The sequence below is a fragment of the Tursiops truncatus genome, chromosome 15, assembly GCF_011762595.2.
Source record: "Tursiops truncatus isolate mTurTru1 chromosome 15, mTurTru1.mat.Y, whole genome shotgun sequence".
In the NCBI taxonomy this organism is placed as follows: Eukaryota; Metazoa; Chordata; class Mammalia; order Artiodactyla; family Delphinidae; genus Tursiops; species Tursiops truncatus.
Window position 1 is genome coordinate 6,551,574 of NC_047048.1, and position 16,883 is coordinate 6,568,456.

Genomic DNA, 16,883 nt, shown 5'->3' on the forward strand with positions numbered 1-16,883 from the left:
AATTACTTCAGTTTATTCCTTTACTATCCGGCAGCCAGGACCTTTGGGAGGCGCCACAAAACCAGGCGGGGAAGCCCGCAGCGCCGCGAAGCCCCGCCCCCTTCGAGCCGGCACTGCGCTTGCGCTTCCCATGCCAGGCTGGGTTAAAGTTGCAGCCGACAGCCTTGGGATTTAAAGGGCCCGCTGCCTGACCGAAGTTGGTTTGAAGGCAGGAGGTGGTTGGCTGTGGACGGCACTTGGTCATGGGACCTGTGCGGTTGGGAATGTTGCTTTTCATTTTGACTGTGTCTGGGACGCCGAAGGAGGAGGACGATGACACAGAACGCTTGCCCAGCAAATGCGAAGGTATCTAAAGGGAGTAGCCCCTATTCGCATCCCTCTGCCCCACCTCCGTCTGGGCCAGACCAAATGGACCGTGATGGGTGGGTCATCTGACCTCCTTCAGGACCTGAGGGAGGTTCTGATGGAGCCTGGTGGAATTCGAATGGGGTCAACGGAGGGAACGCATAGCGCTACCCCAAAACTATGGCACTACAATTCCCATGAGACATCCAGAGGGAGCCCGCTTTTTCTTGCTGGTTTGGGCCCCCCAATGGTTTGTGGGAATTGTAGTGCAGAGACTATCGGCTCAGGACCGACCACTTTACTGAGCATCGTGTGTGTGTGTGTGTGTGTGTGTGTGTGTGTGTGTGTGTGTCTGTGTGTGTGTGTGTGTGTGTGTGTGTGTGTGTGTGTGTGTCCTCCATGCCACCAGACCTAAATCTGAAGAGACTGCAGGAGTGAGGTGTCAGGCTCATTACCTGTGGACATCCTCTGCTCCACCCCAGCGGAGACGCTCCCAAATTATAGGCCCCACGCCCTCCTGAGGGGTTTGGGAGTGAGTACGTCAGCCTTTGAAGCTCATAAAAGAAAGAGGAGGCCACACAACTGGGAGAGGTTCCCCATAATTGTGAGGTTTTGCAGAGGGTGTGCACTGTATGGATTTTACCGTGAGCAGCATCTTCTGTGACTCTATCACCTATGGGGCCCATCTGGGAGGGGGCACTTCAGAGTGCCCTGGTCCCCTGGTTTGTTGCCTCCCTGGCTTTAATTTCTTCCTGGATTCTTTTCCCCTTCGGCTCACTCCACGCTGCATTTCAGTAGCAATGTTCCTCCTGACTTGGTCCTCATCTCTCCTCTCCTTTCATTTGTGTCCCTACTCTTAATCCCCTACACCTGTCAGTTCTTCTAAACACAGACTCAATTGTGTACGTCCTCGCTTTAACACCTCTTCAGGCCTCCTGCTGTGATTAGACTACAGCCAACGTTTTTGGCAGAGCATCCAAGTGTTTGTGGTCTGGCCTCCATCTTTCTTACATTTCCATACCCCACCTCCCATCCCCGAAGTGCCCATGCTTCAGCCATATTGAACCTCTCAGTGGTCACTGAGCCTGCCTCATCCTCTCACACCTCTCTGCCTCTGCACATTGTTTTTTTTCTTTGCCTGGAATGATCCTTGCCCTTCTGTATTTGGTTCTTCAAGACCCAGTTTAAATGTCACCTCCTTTGGAAGCCTCCTTCCTTATCTGTCACCTCCCACTGCATTGGAGGGAAGGAGAGTACCTGTGTCTCCCTGTGTATCCTTAGCACAGTGCCATAGGCACATTTGGGACACTTTTGCTCCTTGCCCCTGTGTTTAGTTTGCTTGGCACTTCTGTATAGGCCTGTCCTTTTCTTGGGACCCACTGGCGCTGGGAAGACAGTGGTGGAAGAGACACAATGCTCATCCTTGAGGAAATCGTAGGCTAGTAGGAAGTCCGTGAACGACCATTGAATGAATTTTGTATTTCCTAGTGAGATTAAGTCTCTTGATAGAGTCCATTACACAATATTGTCACCACCTTTTTATCTATCCCCAGAGACATTGGCAATGTCCTGTGGATAGATCATGGGTCTTATTACTCTCTGTATTGCTATTGTGCATCCAGAAGGGGCTCAACAAATAACTGCAGAAAACAGCAAACACTTAGGCAGTGCTCACCACGTGCCAGGCACTATTCTCGGGGCTTTACATAGATTGATTGATTTAATCCTCACCACACCCCTGTGAGGGAGGTACTATTATTATCTTCATTTTAGAGGTGAAGAAACCAAGGCACAGCAGGATTGTCACCCAGCTACTAAGTGGCTGAGTCAGGATTCCAGCCTTGCCAGGCTGGCTCCAGAGCCTGCACCCATAACCATTGTGCTCTGCTGCCTTTGCTTATCTGCCGAATGAGTTGCTGCTTTGTCTGTTTATCTTTCACGTCCCCTTGGATATCTAGTATGTAAACTGCTGAGCCTGGAGCTACAGGACGAGCTGAGTCGCACTGGCCGATCTCGAGAGGTGTTGGAGCTGGGGCAGGTGCTGGACACAGGCAAGAGGAAGAGACACATCCCTTACAGTGTTTCGTGAGTTCTTCTTGGTGTTCTTCCACCTTCCAATCCCCGAAGGAGCCCTGGGAGCGCCCACAGCATCCAGGGAGTCTTTGTTTCCCCTCTTCCCACAGAGAGACAAGGCTGGAAGAGGCCTTGGAGAATTTATGTGAGCGGATCCTGGACTACAGTGTTCATGCCGAGCGCAAGGGCTCACTGAGATATGCCAAGGTCAGACTCTTCTCCAGGGCAGGATCCCATCTCTCAGAAACTACAACCTGTACCCCCTGAGGTCCTCACGATGTCTGCCCAGCTCCCCACAGCTCTGGAGTGTCCCCTCCCCATCGTAGACTCCCTCGTCTCATCTCTATGGAACTCACCGGGGTCTCCAGTAGTTGACAAAGCTGATATGGCAAAAAGGGGAGGAGGCAGGGCAGTGGCCTGGGCTGATCTCAAATTCCCATCTCTCAGGGGCAGAGTCAGACCATGGCAACGCTGAAAGGCCTGGTGCAGAAGGGGGTGAAGGTGGATCTGGGGATCCCTTTGGAGCTGTGGGATGAGCCCAGCGTGGAAGTCACGTTCCTCAAGAAGCAGGTAGGATAGGATACTGCACTGCCCAGGAAGGTGAGAAGGGAACCTGAGACGGGAGCTAGATCCTAAGGAGGTCCATCTTTGAGCAGAGCAGGGACTCTGCCATTGACTGAAGTGGGCCCAGGAGCATATCAAGAAGTAATAATGGAGGCTAATGATATATACTGCCACTTACTGAGCACCTACTGTGTGCCTGCTTTGGGGCCACAAACTTTCCAGCTGCTGCCTCATTTAACCCTCACAACAACCTGATGTGGTAGGTACTATTACCACTTCCCATTTTACAGGCAAGGAACTGAGACTCAGAGTATAATACTTACTTGGCAGCGTAGGTGCTGGTAAATGTCTGTTGAATGAATGAGGATCACACATCTAATAGGCCAAGTTTAACCTCCTGGTTCCCTGCCTTTCCGAAGTGGGGTGGGGAGACAGGGAGTGAAGAGCAGAGAGGAGGGTCTGCAGAGGCCAGCAGAGCAGATACCCTTCTGACCTTTCCACCTGATCAGTGTGAGACGATGCTGGAGGAGTTTGAAGACGTCGTGGGAGACTGGTATTTCCACCATCAGGAGCAGCCCCTACAGCATTTTCTCTGTGAAGGTCATGTGCTCCGAGCTACTGAAACTGGTAAGCCTGGCGGCTGGCCCCTTTCTTGCCAGGTCACAACCTTCCCTCTCCCCAGGACCAATATCTAAATTGTTTTCTATCACCCAACCTAGCATGTCTACAGGAAACTTGGACTGGAAAGGAGAAGATCACAGATGGGCAAGAGAAGACAGAAGAGGAGGAGGAGGAGGTGACTAACACACCAGGCCACCCCAAGCATGACCCAGAGGAACTCTGAACTTTGCCTTTGAGCCCCCAGGAGGGACAGGGGTCTTGGAGAAGAACCCTCTGAAGTCTGAGCGCTCCCTGCCCCACAGCTTTCAGAGTGTGTGTATGTGCGAGTGACTCCACCCTAGAGCTTGTAGCTCTTCTCTCCCGTGTAGTCTCAGGCAGGATCCTGGTGGTGCAGCATGGCATGGCTATGGGGAGAAAGGTGGGAGCAGTAGGTGGAAGCCCGGCACCGACAGATGAGTCCTCCACCTGCCATTTATCCCCTTGTCAGGTGTGTGTGGTGACAGTATTGAGATGTTTAAATATGTCTGCTACTCCCCACCGGACCCAGAGGTCAACATGGCTTAGAAGCGGTGGACCTTGGCAAAGTCACTTTGCCCCTCGAGGGTCTGTTTTTAGACTCATAACAAAGAAGCTGAATGGACAGTCTACGACCTATACACGCTGCCGGCGTCTAGGAGGCTACATGCCAACAGTCTGTGAACGGGAAGGGGACACTGGATGGGGACGGGGTAATATTGATAAGTTAGGTGGGGTAGACACTTGGTCTACATATTAATTTCACTGCAGGGCCACTACGTAATATCAAAGGTGCCAAATTTTCTATAACGCTAGTAAACTTTTTTTAAAATATCAGCTGGGCCCCAAATTTCAAACAACTGCCGTGCACACATCTTAGCTGGCCGGTACGGCAGCGCCCAGTGAATAGGGCCGTTGGTCGCCGTCCTGTTAAAAGCTAACGGTGCTTTGTAGTTTTGCAGCCCAAGGAGGGTGGCATGGATCAGGGCGTTGAGCCAGGTTTCGGGCTTGGGACTGCGCAGCCGCGATCCGCGCATGCCTGAAAACGCGACGGAATTAAGTTACGTGCGCGGCGACGCCTGGGCCGCCATACTTGGGTGACGGGAGCTCGCAGAGGACAAACTCCCACGCGCTTTTCCCGTGTCTCTTCTTTCCTCAGAGTGAGGCAAGACTTAAGAGGAGCTAAAACTAGGTCCAAGGTAGAGAGCGGCTCCGGTTAGAATGAAGAAAATAACAAGGTTATCTCCGGAGGGTGGCGGTTGAGGACCTCACACGCGAGCTGGGTGGTGGCCGAAGACGCTGAGGGACGAGTGCATTCTCGCCGAAGTTCAGTTGGGCGATGCCAACTTAAGGGTCTGAGAGGGGTGGCAAGGAACTGAGATTCACTCCGCGGAGGCTGGGCGAGTGTGGAAACCCGAAGGGAGCGGACAGTCACCGAAGGCCCCACTTCCTTTCCCCAGCCCGTCCCTCTCCGGCCATGAGCGGTGTAGTGCGCACCGAGCCGCTGCGCGGGGAGCCTCCTCTGCGGGTGCCCGGCGACGCCTTTTCTGTGGTGGTTCTGCTGCAGGGCTACGCGGAGCCCGAGGGGGTCGGCGACGCCGTGCGCGCCGACGGCTCCGTGACCCTTGTTCTGCCCCAGGCCTGGGGCCCGGCCTCCGGCCACCGAGAGCCCCCGCCCGAGGGCTACGAGGCGAAGACCGCCCTGGAGGAGGCGGCCCGCGGCCCCATCCTCGTGGACACCGCGGGGCCCTGGGCTCGAGAGGCACTCTTGGGGGCCCTGGCGGGGCAGGGCGTGGCCCCAGGAGATGTGACTCTGGTGGTGGGGACCCACGGACACTCGGACCACATCGGGAACCTGGGGCTGTTTCCCGCGGCGGCCCTGCTGGTCTCGCACGACTTTTGCCTCCCCGGGGGCCGCTACCTCCCCCACGGGCTGGCTGAGGAGCAGCCTCTGCGGTTGGGGCCGGGACTCGAGGTGTGGGCCACGCCCGGCCATGGTGGCCAGCGGGACGTGAGCGTGGTGGTGGCTGGCACGGCCCTGGGTACCGTCATGGTAGTGGGCGATGTGTTTGAACGTGATGGGGACGAGGACTCGTGGCAGGCGCTGAGTGAAGACCCGGTGTCCCAGGAGCACAGCCGGAAGAGGGTCCTAGCCACTGCCGACGTGGTCGTGCCTGGTCACGGAGCCCCCTTTAGGGTGATCAGGGAAGCCTCGGCTCCAGAGACAGAGGGTCTGGGGAACAGCCGGCCAGATCTCGTGATCGGAGACAAGGAGCCCACGGTGCACCGATAAACCCCAGTCTTGACTGAATGCCTTTCAGGGACCCCAGCCCCCCACCCCCAGACAAGAAACTGACGTCCAGGACACGAGAGGATGTGTCAGAGAGGAGTCATGGGTTGTCACTTCCAGCCCTCGCAGGAGGCCAGTTTTCCAGCGAGGACAGAGTACTTTTGCCACAGCTGTCACCAGTATCACTAGGACCATGGACTGGCACAGCTGTGTGCTACCTCTCGGGCTTCATTAGTAAAATGGCAGAATAAAAGTAGAACCTGCATTGAAAATCATACTGCCCTTCAACTATTCTCCAATAAAAAATAAAAAAAGGTCATACTGCCCTAAATGTAAATGTGAAGCGTTCATAGTGATAATCATGCAGATATAATCCAGCAAGTGCCACAAGGAGACACTCTGGCGATACATCGCCTGCTTCTCAGAGGAAGCAGCTTGCGGAGAGAAGGTGCAGGGCAGACAGGTATTCTAGTCATCTGACTTTAAGTTATTAATTCGTTCAATGAATGCTGCTTAACACACCTGCAATGTCTCAAGCACGGCTCGAGGTCACGGGGATACAGCAGTGAGCAAGCCAGACAAACTCAAGGAGACAGGTAAATAATAATAGTAGTAAACCAAATAATTACGGGTTCTGGTTACTGATATGCAGAAAAAGCAGGGTGAGAAGGGTATAGAGTGCTGGGGTGGGAGAGTGGTCAGGAAAAGCCTCCGAGGTGATGTTTGATGAGAGAACTGAACGAGAAAAAGCTGGCCACATGGAGGTCTGGGAGAGGGGCATTCCAGGCACTGGAACAGCAGGTATAAAGGCCCCGAGGCAGGCTTGACCTACTTGAGCAGCAAGAGGACCTTGGGGTTGGGTTGCAGGGCGCTGGGGAAGAGTGGCAATAAATGAGCCTACAGAGTTGGGCAGCGACATCTTGCAAGGCCTTGGTAACCATGGTTAGGGGTTTGGATTTGTCCTGCGATAGAAGGCTTTGGCTTTATACTGATACAAAAGGCCAGGCCGTTGACCTGGTTTCATTTATGTTTTAAAATAACCACTCTTGTTCTGAGTGGAGAAGGGGTTGGAGTGGGGCAACAATAGAATGGGCTGGACTAGATCAAAAGCCATTACGGTGTTCCAGGTGAGAGAGCTTGATGGCACCTGCCCTTATCCCAGAAGTCCTGTTGTGGCTGTGGTCCTCTTCACAGCTGGGTTCCTGAGCTTGGGCCTTCCGTTCACACAGCCTCAGGGTGGACAGAAGCACTCAGGTTGGGAAGAGGAAAGAAAGGAGGAAGTCCACCTTGTTGTGGACGATGAGCCTCTCCGGGTGGACGATGTCACGCAAGGGCAGGCTGGAGGTCATTTCCCAGGCGTCCACAAAGGCCACATGGTCAGCAAAGGCAGCTCAGAGGAGCGCGTTCACCTGGAGGGTGAACCAGTTGCTACTGTACATAGACTTGTAGCCGGTGTTGGCCAGTTCGATGATCACCAGGGTTCAGGGCTCCCAGGCCAGCAGTGCAGCCACGGCTGCCCAGATCTCTGCCAGTCGTTGCATAAAGATGGACAGAAGAAAGGTGGTGAAGTGGGTGCCCAGGCACCACCATGGTGTGGGGGCCCCCAGCCAGGCCCCCCCCACTTCATGGGCCACCAATTGTAATGAGGCCACTGGTGTGTGGAGGGAGCGCAGGGGCCAGCTGTGCGTTCCAGTGCCGCACTATGCCCCGAGCAGTGTCCACGGCCATCAGAGAACCCAACTGATACGTGGTGTGTAGATCCACTGGCTTCAGGGCTGCACGGAGGACGAGAGAGGAGGGGATGGGTTATTTAGAGCTGTACACTCTCAAGTTATACAGATAAAAGTTCCAGTCTTGACTTATTCTAGAACATGGATATCCTGCCCTTGACTCAGGGCTGGTCACCCAGAGCAACACATCCCTTTGGCCACACTGATTGTCTCCAGGATGGATGGGTCACCTACGCTAGTCCATTCTTAGTAATCTTAGGGGTTTTGCTGGAGCTAAGGGAAAAAGTCTCGTTCTTTCCTGCAAGACTGACATGGGAGGATGGGTCATCTTGCCCCCTTGTTGGAAGAGCCCGCTGGTGCTGGGGCCACCAAAGAGGGACTGAGAATGAGAGAATGAAGCTGAACGGTAGGGGGCAGAAGTGGGCAGTGAAGAGAAACAGACCAGATGACAGGTGTGAGCACGGGAAGCCAGATCTGTGCTAACTCATCAGTTACCTGGGCTAATCAACTCCTTTCGTGCCTAAGCTGTTCTGACTGTGTTTTCAGCTGTTTTCAAGATGAGTTGTGAATGGATACAAACACTGATGGAAATGATCCCTTAGAGGCAGGGAGTGAGGACAACAGCATGAGGAGAGGGCTGACAACAGAGGGAAAAAGTGCTTAAGATATTAGGAGGTTGGGCCCAGAGTGATTGTTTCTTTCAAACTTCTTTTTTGTGAAAACTCTTAGGAAAACTGGACCTATATGATCAGCTTCCTCTACTCACAAGTCATTGGCAGACATTGGCTGCAGAATAACCCAGGCTTTCCTGCCCAGTGCTCTCCAAGAACAGCTCTCTGCTCCAGTTTGGGTGACTGCCCAGTGCCTTTCAGACACCCACACCCTCCTCTCCTGCGGGCCTTTGAGCCCGCTCCCCCTCCACTCCCCATCATCTCGCTTTTCTCCACCATCTCAAACACCCAGGCTCAGCTCTCTCACCTCCTACAGAAAACCTCCCCTGAATTTGCCAACCTTATTTTAAACTCTAGCTATGCCTTCTCTATATTGTTCACTTAGCATTAGGTGATACCTGGTGTTGGTCATTATTTCTGGAAATGTCCTCTCCCCACTGTGCCGCTTGAGAGCAGAAGCTGCAAGGCCACTTGAGGTCTAGGCTCAGAAATTGCAGAATATCACTTACATCACATTCTGTTGACCAAAGCAGGCCAGCCCAGATTCAGGGATGAGGAAATAACATCTCCATCTTGATAGAAGGAGCTGCAAAGAATTTGTGGCCATTTTTTTCTGTTGCAACGTACCACAATGGGTTAGTGCACAACTTGGTGATGCTAAAAGTTCCCCTTTTTTGGGAGGTGGGGTGGTTATCCTAGGTTCTATTTTTATTTTTTGATTTTTTAAATTGAAGTATAGTTGATTTATAATATTATATTAGTTTCAGGTATACAACATAGTGATTCAATATTTTTATAGATTGTACTCCATTTAAAGTTATTACAAGTGGCTGTATTTCTCTGTGCTGTACAATACATCCTTGTTGCTTATTTATTTTATACATAGCAGTTTGGATCTCTTAATCCCATACCCCTATTTTGCCCCTTCCCCCTTCCCTTCCCTCACTGATAACCACTACTTTGTTCTCTATATCTGTGAGTCTGTTTCTGTTTTGTTATATACATTCCTTTTCTTTTCCCCCCTTTGGCTGCGCTATGTGTCTTGTGGGATCTTAGTTCCCAGACCAGGGATCAAACCCAGGCCCCGACAGTGAAATTGCCAAGTCCTAACCACTGATCTGCCAGGGAATTCCCGTGTTTTGTTATATACATTCTTAAATGCAATTTTTATGCCTTCTCCCATTGCCCAAAGCACCTGTCAATCACATCACATCATTCCCTCTTCACTTCCGGAAGGGGGCAGCACTTACTTCACAGAGAAAGCAAAGACCATTGTCCCAGCTATCTCTGCTTCAAGCCACCTTACCAGAAAACTCTGCATCTGCACCCAGGCTCACCTCCAGAAGAGGGGTGATTTACCCATTTATTGTGGGTAGCTGTAATTCATTCATTTTCACATACGTAGTAGTCAATTTTGTGAATTACCATGTAGTGTTGGGAAAACTAGTTATCCACATGCGAAAGAATGAAATTAGACCCTTATGCCATACACAAAAATTAACTTAGAACAGATTGAAGACTTAAATGTAAGACCTGAAGCAATAGACTCCTAGAGGAAAACATAGGGGAAAAGCTCTTTGACATTGGTCTTGGTTGTGATTTTTTTGGATATGACACCAAAAGCAAAGGCAGCAAATGCAAAAACAAGTGGGACTACCTCAAACTAAAAAGCTTCTTCATAGCAAAGGAAACAAAATGAAAAGGTAACCTACAGAATGGGAGAAAATATTTGCAAACTGTATACTTGGTTAATCTCTAAAATATATAAGGAATTCATACAACTCAATTGCAAAGAAGCAACCCAATTTAAATATTGTCAAAGGACATGAATAGACATTTTTCCAAAGAAGACATACAAATGGCCAACAGGTATATAAAAATGTGCTCAGCATCACTAATCATCAGGGAAATGCAAATTCGAACCACAATGAGATACCACTTCACACCTGTTTAGGATGGCTATTATCAAAAAGATAAGAGATAACAGGTAAGGGGATTGAGGAGAAAAGGGAACCTGTGTGTACTGACTGTTAGTGGGAATGTAAATTGGTATAACCATTATAGAAAACAGTATGGAGTTTCCTCAAAAAATTAAAAATAGAATTACCATGGTAATTACCATTACCATATGATCCCAATCCCACTTCTGGGTATCCAAATGAAATGAACTCAGTATGTTAAAGAGATATCTGTACTCCCATGTTCACTGTAGCGTTATCCACAATAGCCAAGATATGGAAACACCATAAGTGTTCATTAATGGATGAATGGATAAAGAAGATGTGAGATACACATATGTATACACACACACAGGGGAATATTATTCAGCCTTAAAAAAGAAAATCCTGCCATTTTTTGGCAGCATGGGTGAACCTGGAGGACATTTTGTAAGGGAAATAAGTCAGACACAGAAAGGCAAATGCTGTATGATCTCACTTGTATGTGGAATCTAAAAAGTTGAACTCATAGAACCAGAGGATAAAATGGTTGCCAAGGGCTGGGGAGTGGGGGAAATGAGATATTGATCAAAGGGTACAAACTTTCAGTTATAAGTTCTGGGGATCTAATGTACAGCATGGTGATTATACTCAGCACTGTATTGTATACCTGAAATTTGCTAAGTGAGTAGATCGTAGGTGTTCTTGCCACATACACAAGAAAAGGTAACTATGTGAGGTGATGAATGTGTTAATTAGCTTGATCATGGTAATCATTTCACGATGTATACATATATTAAACCATCATGCTGTACACCTTAAAAAAATCACGCTATACAACCTAAATATATACAATTTTTGTTAGTTTTACCTCACTAAAGCTGGGGGAAAATAATTTTAAAAGCAGTTAATTTAATATTAGATATTGGAATGACAAATTCAAGTCAAAGCTGCTAACAAGAGCAAAAAACTAAAAGAAGAAATTGGAAAGATGGCCAAAAAGTAACAAATGGGAAAGCTGGTTTGAAGGCCACAGAGACTGTAAGGAACAGTAAATGGATCTAAATCATAAGCATGTTTGGCTCTGGGTTAGTTACCCCTATTAACAGCAACGCCTTATGGTTAATTTAAATGTGACCCAAATAAGATCCCTTGCTCATTAATCTGGTATTGAATTTTCTATTAATTTGGTACTGAATTCAGAGGTTACCAAATAGGCATAGAAGAATGCCATCTGATAGTGGGCTTCTCCAAAGAAAATTTTTGCTTCTGCCAAAAATTTAGGCTAATAACTTCCTAGAGTGTGTTAAATTAACACAGGTTGAGATTTTTCAGATCAACGGTTCTGTGAATTTGGACTGCACATCTACCTAAGGGCTGGCTTGTGGGTATAAATTCTCCAGAAAGAGTTTTCTCTGTCTGTTCTGGACCAAGGTCCAAGACAGTCAAATTCTTCAAAATCCTCTGCTTGAGTGTGGCGTGGTGGTCTCCAGGTCACACAATATGAGGGTGTAGAACTTTGAGACCCTGACTTTATGCCAAGCGGGCAATTTCCTATTAGACTCACCACATTGTCAAAGACTTTGGGGTCTGTATCCTGCTCTTGGCTTCCTGAACACCAAATCGCAAGTTTCTTGAGCTTGGCAAATGCCCTCAAGGGGAAAGCAGTCTTTAGTGTATTACTCTCTGAGTTCCCAGTTTCATTTAGATTTTGCCCTCTGATAATTCCTTTAAAATTTGACAGATTATCAATGCATTTATTTATTTAAAGTAGATAGAATGTGTTTTTTTTTTAAATTTATTTATTTTTGGCTGCATTGGGTCTTTATTGCTGCACGCGGGCTTTCTCTAGTTGTGGCGAGCGGGGGCTACTCTTTGTTGTGGTGCGCCGGCTTCTCATTATGGTGGCTTCTGTTGTTGCAGAGCACGGGCTCTAGGCGTGCGGGCTTCAGTAGTTGTGGCACGTGGGCTCAGTAGTTGTGGCGCACGGGCTTAGTTGCTCCACAGCATGTGGGATCTTCCTGGACCAGGGCTCGTACCTGTGTCCCCTGCATTGGCAGGCGGATTCTTTTTTTTTTTCTTCATTTTAATGTATTTTATTTAACCCATGTATCCAAAATAATGTGTCCATGTGTAATCAATATTTTTAAATTGAGAATTTTAAGATTCTTTTTATTGTACTAAGTCTTCAAGATCCTGTGTATTTTACACTTAACAGGGCATCTCAATTCATATCCTACATTTTCTTTTTTTTTTTTTTTTTTTTTTGCGGTACGCGGGCCTCTCACTGTTGTGGCCTCTCCCGTTGCGGAGCACAGGCTCTGGACGCGCAGGCTCAGTGGCCATGGCTCACGGGCCCAGCTGCTCCGCGGCATGTGGGATCTTCCCGGACCGCGGCACGAACCCGCGTCCCCTGCATCGGCAGGCGGACTCTCAACCACTGCGCCACCAGGGAAGCCCCATATTGCTACATTTTCATCAGAAATACTTGATTTGTATTTAGATTTCATAAAACTTACAGTTGCAATTAGATTCCCATACTCAAGTTGTTCCAAACATACTTAGAAGTTGTCCGATAACTGAATTGAACGTCAGGTTTTTCTAAATTGATTTTTAAATTTTCTTTAATTTTAATTAATTTAAAGTATGGCATTTTAATTAAGGTGTGATTGGGGAACTGAATTTTAAGTTTCTTTTAATTGGATTCAGTTCCTCAGTTGCACTGAGTTCAATTCAGGTGGTCTACAGCCACATGTGGCTAATGGCTGCCATACTGGACAGCACAGGTCTCTTGGCATTAAGAAATGAGACAGCTTCATCCTCTCCCAGCTCTCACTTCGTGAGGGTTACTTCCCGTTTCTGTCAGTGAGATTCCTTTTGTGCTGCCATGAACCCAAGGTGATCCTCAGAGCCTCAGATTTGACCAGATCTCGAGACCTGCCATGAAGTTTGTCAGGTAGAAAGGGGTGCAAAACTAGCCCAACTTTCCCTTAAAGTCTTAAGAATGAGACTAACTGACCTTAGAAACAACTGATTCTTACGTTCTGCCTCTCAGTAGCCACTTGTCTGCTAGAAACATTTTAGGCAAAGATCTTTCCCTTCCACCCTGCTCCCCCAACCTACATGCATCCTCTCTGTAGGTTCACCCAGAATCTGTCAGCATTCCGTCGAGAAGTCAACGACTCGATGAAGAATTCCACTTACGGCGTGAATAGCAATGATATGAGCTGACACCTCCTTGGACTCTACCTGTACAAAGCAGCGTCCCTTTGGTCTGGCCCAGAGTGGCGAACAATTACAATGGAGAGGGCCTGGCTGATCCTGGCCCCGTCCTCCAGGGGTGTGGGGAAAATGGCAAAGGTCAACTAGCTTCTTCCCCAGGGAATAGGGGTGTGAGTGCACTCACTAGGGGGGCAGGGCGCTGCTGGTTCCTGGGGGATTGGGTGGGAAGGGTGGTGGGAAGAGACAGAGACACAAATGTGTGAGACTCCAGCCCTCTCCTCCTGGGGCCGCCCACGGGGAAAGAACCCCAGTGTCCTGTCACAACCTGCCTTGTATAAATATGTACATTTTTTCATAACATTTTGAACAAGGTTTATATTGACTCAAGTTTAAAAACAAAGTGTGACTGAAAATTTTTACAGAGTCTAGTGCACCAATGCTGATGTGAGGGGTTATGTATGCGAGTGAGGAAAACATGTGTATTCTGGTGGCCTGAAGCTTTACTGGACGAGGATGTGTGAACGTGCAGAGATATATTTAGTGACACAGTGTAGAGAGGCAAAAAAAAAAAAGAAAAAAGTAAAAAATCCAAATGTATATTTTTTCTTATACCCTTTCCTTGCCCCCCAAATTATCACTTCCTGTTACTGTATCACCCTTGTTATTAGGAACTCTAAGCCATGCGGAGCACCATCCCTCCCCCTTCAACCCAGATGCTGCCCTAGGTCCCTTGGCCTCTTGTGGTGACAAACAACTCCAGCTAAAAGTGTTTGGTGTTCTTAGCTTCATCCTCTTTCCCACTTTGCTTATCCCCATCCTCAGACCCATGGCCTTGCCCTCCTCCCGGGATGAGAAGACAAGCAGAGCCTTCAAGGCCAGAGGGGAGGCCTGTGGAGGGGCCGCCTGCGGGGAGTCTCAGCACCAGGAGAGCGAGGACCAGGCTCCTTCCGAGGACTGAGGAGGGTAGGGGCCTTCCCCAAACCCGCCCACCCCTGCCATGACTGACACTTCCTTTATCAATCTGGCTTCTTTTCCTATATTGCAAAAGGGCCTCTCTGTGGTCAGTGCAAAGGGAACCATGACCTAGGGCTCCCTGCCCTGCTCTGCACACTGAGGGGCTGGTCCTGACCTGGGCCAGCTGGGGCCTCTCCTCTCTCCCTCAGCTCCCTGCCTCTGCCACCCGCTTGGCATCTCCTTAGGAGTCAGTCTCTGTGTCTCTGTGTGTCTCTCTCTCCTTTTCTCTGCTTCTCTGAGTGTCTCTCTCCTCCCAGGGAAAGGGGTGACAGCAGGACCAGTTCAGGCTCCTTCAGGGAGAGGTCCACGGCCCTGAGTCCCTGCCCAGCTAACAGCCCCTTAGAGAGGAGGAGGAGGGAGCTGCTGGTGGTCAAGCCTCAGCCCCCAGCCCAGGCACCAGGGGCACCCAGCATGCTGGTGGTCTCTCTCTCTGCAGGTAGGGGACACTGCAGTGTCCCCCTTCATCCCCAGGCAGAACCAAGGCCCACCAGGCCCCTCCCGCCCTGCTCTGCTCCCTGTGTGCAGTCTCACACCCTCCCTGAGGTGAGGTGAGGGTGGGCGCAGATTCCCACCTACCCAGAGGGTGGGCCTTCTGGAGGCCACGCCTCCACCCAGAGATGCAGGACTGGATCTGCAGGACCCTCTGTCCTCACACTCTACAAGGAGGACACCGGGGCTCAGACACGCCCTGCCCCACGTCCAGGACTCTGAGGTGGCGGGTCTAGGACTTGAACTCCAGTCTTGCTGAGCCCACAGAGCCTTCTGCTCCTTCTTGGATGCTTCCTCCTGGCTGCACCACAGAATCTCTGGGCCTCACCCTGTGACTGCAGAGCTCTGGGGGGTGAGCCCAGAGGCTGTATTTAATAACGCTTCTCAGGGGGTTCCATCTGCAGCTGTGCGACCCTGGCTCATCCAGAGCCTTCCCTGGACAGAGGGGATGAAGGTCAGAGCAGTCATGAGCCATCCAGCTGACAGTCCCTGGGACCCCCTCTGATGGACGCCCTGCCCACCTGTGACTGGTGGTGGGCGGGGTGAGAGATTGGGGGCTGGGAACTTTGGTGGCCCCCCAGGGCTGGCTGGGATGGAGGCTCTGCTCACCCGCTCTCCAGGATGACGTTGGCATTGGTTCACAGAATGGACCATGGGGGTGGGAGGACATGATTTGAACTTCCTTTTTCCTTTTCTCAGTTTCTTTCCCAATCCTAATAGATGTTTCCCACAGTTCTCTCGTGGCCAGCCAGGTAGTCCTGGCTTTCTCTATGTGCCTGCACTTACAGGCCTCAGAGGACAGATTCTGCACTTTCATGGAACCCTCTTATCTGAGTCAAGCCCTAAACCTGCGTTTTCTCATTTTCAGCTTTACAACATTCTGTGGTGATGTATCCTTATGTTCATTTTACCCAGGGAGAAACTGAGGCCCAGAGCCTTAATGGCATGGAGAGTCTCAAACTCTCCCATTCCTGTTGGGGGAAGGGAGGATGATCTCCTGTCACCAATTCAGCCCAAGCATCTTTCAAAGTCCACAGGGAGGTGACCTCACTTACTCTGGTTCCCTCCAGGTCTGGATTTGGACCGCACTCAGGTCTGTCTGCCTCGTGAGCTTGGTGCTTACCCAAGATTGCCCCTCCCCCACCAGCCACCCCGTTAACCTCCCTCACTTCCCCTTCCTTCCACAGCCCATCCTGGGGGGTCATTCATTGTGCTTCATTCAGCCGGCCCCTTCTCAGGGTCTGGGGAAACAAAGGCAGGAGGGATGTGAGTGTGGCCCCTGAGGTGAGGCAGGACACATGAGGCAAAGAAAGAGCACAGGGAAGGGGGAGGTACGAAGGGCAAGGTCTTGGTCTCTGCTCTTTCCCGTGGGCTGTCCACGGGCCTCTGCTGACATCAGCACTCTGTGTACTTCCTCTTGTTTTGCAGGCAGGGAGGGGCCCAGAGAAGGCTTCTCCTGCCCTGGTTGGGTGCAGGCATGCAGTGAGCCCTCCAGGAACTAGAGTCCAGCTGGGAAGGGAAGATTCTCAGCTTGCTTCACTATGTGAGGCAAGTAGAGGGAGACCCAGGCCCCACAAAGTTGCAACAGGCAGGGATGACATCTCCCACTTCCTGTGTGTCGGGTGCTTTGCACTCGTGTTGGCCATGTTTTCTTATTTGCTGTATTCTTGATGCTCTGACATCTGGGGCCTCACTGACCAGGGAGAGACTGTCCCTCCCAGGGCTGCCAGTTCTTAGAAGAGCAATGGACGTGCCCAGGAGCTCACCTGTCATATGCAAACCAACCAGTCCAGAGCCCACACTCCCCACCACCTCCTCCATCTGGCTCTTATGCTCCAGGAGGCCCATGTTCTTCTGCCGTATTCATCCCAGGGCCAGGTGCCAGGCAACTAGGGACAGCCCGTAATCCCCA

General features: G+C 50.4%; 3 protein-coding genes across 6 annotated transcripts in view; all 3 read left to right on the forward strand.

Moving 5' to 3' along the window:
- Window positions 1-142: 142 nt before the first annotated feature.
- Window positions 143-4,452, forward strand: CNPY4 (canopy FGF signaling regulator 4). 2 transcript variants are annotated; one of them, XM_033840723.2, is made up of 6 exons: window positions 147-345; window positions 2,304-2,430; window positions 2,529-2,625; window positions 2,866-2,988; window positions 3,492-3,609; window positions 3,702-4,452. In XM_033840723.2, the coding sequence occupies exons 1-6, from the start codon at window positions 243-245 to the stop codon at window positions 3,824-3,826; spliced, it is 693 nt and encodes a 230-aa protein (XP_033696614.1). In that variant the 5' UTR covers window positions 147-242; the 3' UTR covers window positions 3,827-4,452. The 2 variants fall into 2 exon arrangements, with proteins under 2 accessions (XP_073648041.1, XP_033696614.1); XM_073791940.1 differs by lacking the exon at window positions 2,866-2,988 and having other exon boundaries at window positions 143-345.
- Window positions 4,453-4,601: 149 nt separating this feature from the next.
- The window catches only part of MBLAC1 (metallo-beta-lactamase domain containing 1), a 38,570-nt gene continuing 26,288 nt past the window's right edge, over window positions 4,602-16,883 (forward strand). Inside the window, exons 1-2 of one of the 3 annotated variants that reach the window (XM_073791939.1) lie at window positions 4,602-6,504; window positions 13,387-15,450. In XM_073791939.1, the coding sequence (XP_073648040.1) occupies window positions 5,096-5,911 (816 nt within the window). In that variant the 5' untranslated portion in view covers window positions 4,602-5,095 and the 3' untranslated portion in view covers window positions 5,912-6,504; window positions 13,387-15,450. Of the gene's footprint in view, window positions 6,505-8,367; window positions 9,189-13,386; window positions 15,451-16,883 lie in introns of those variants that run through there. The other 2 variants (XM_073791938.1, XM_073791937.1) reach the window with 2 other exon arrangements.
- LAMTOR4 (late endosomal/lysosomal adaptor, MAPK and MTOR activator 4) overlaps window positions 6,370-16,883 on the forward strand; it is a 44,245-nt gene continuing 33,731 nt past the window's right edge. The window contains exon 1 of the mRNA XM_073791941.1: window positions 6,370-6,504. The gene's annotated coding sequence lies outside the window, so the exon portion shown is untranslated. The remainder of the gene's footprint in view (window positions 6,505-16,883) is intronic.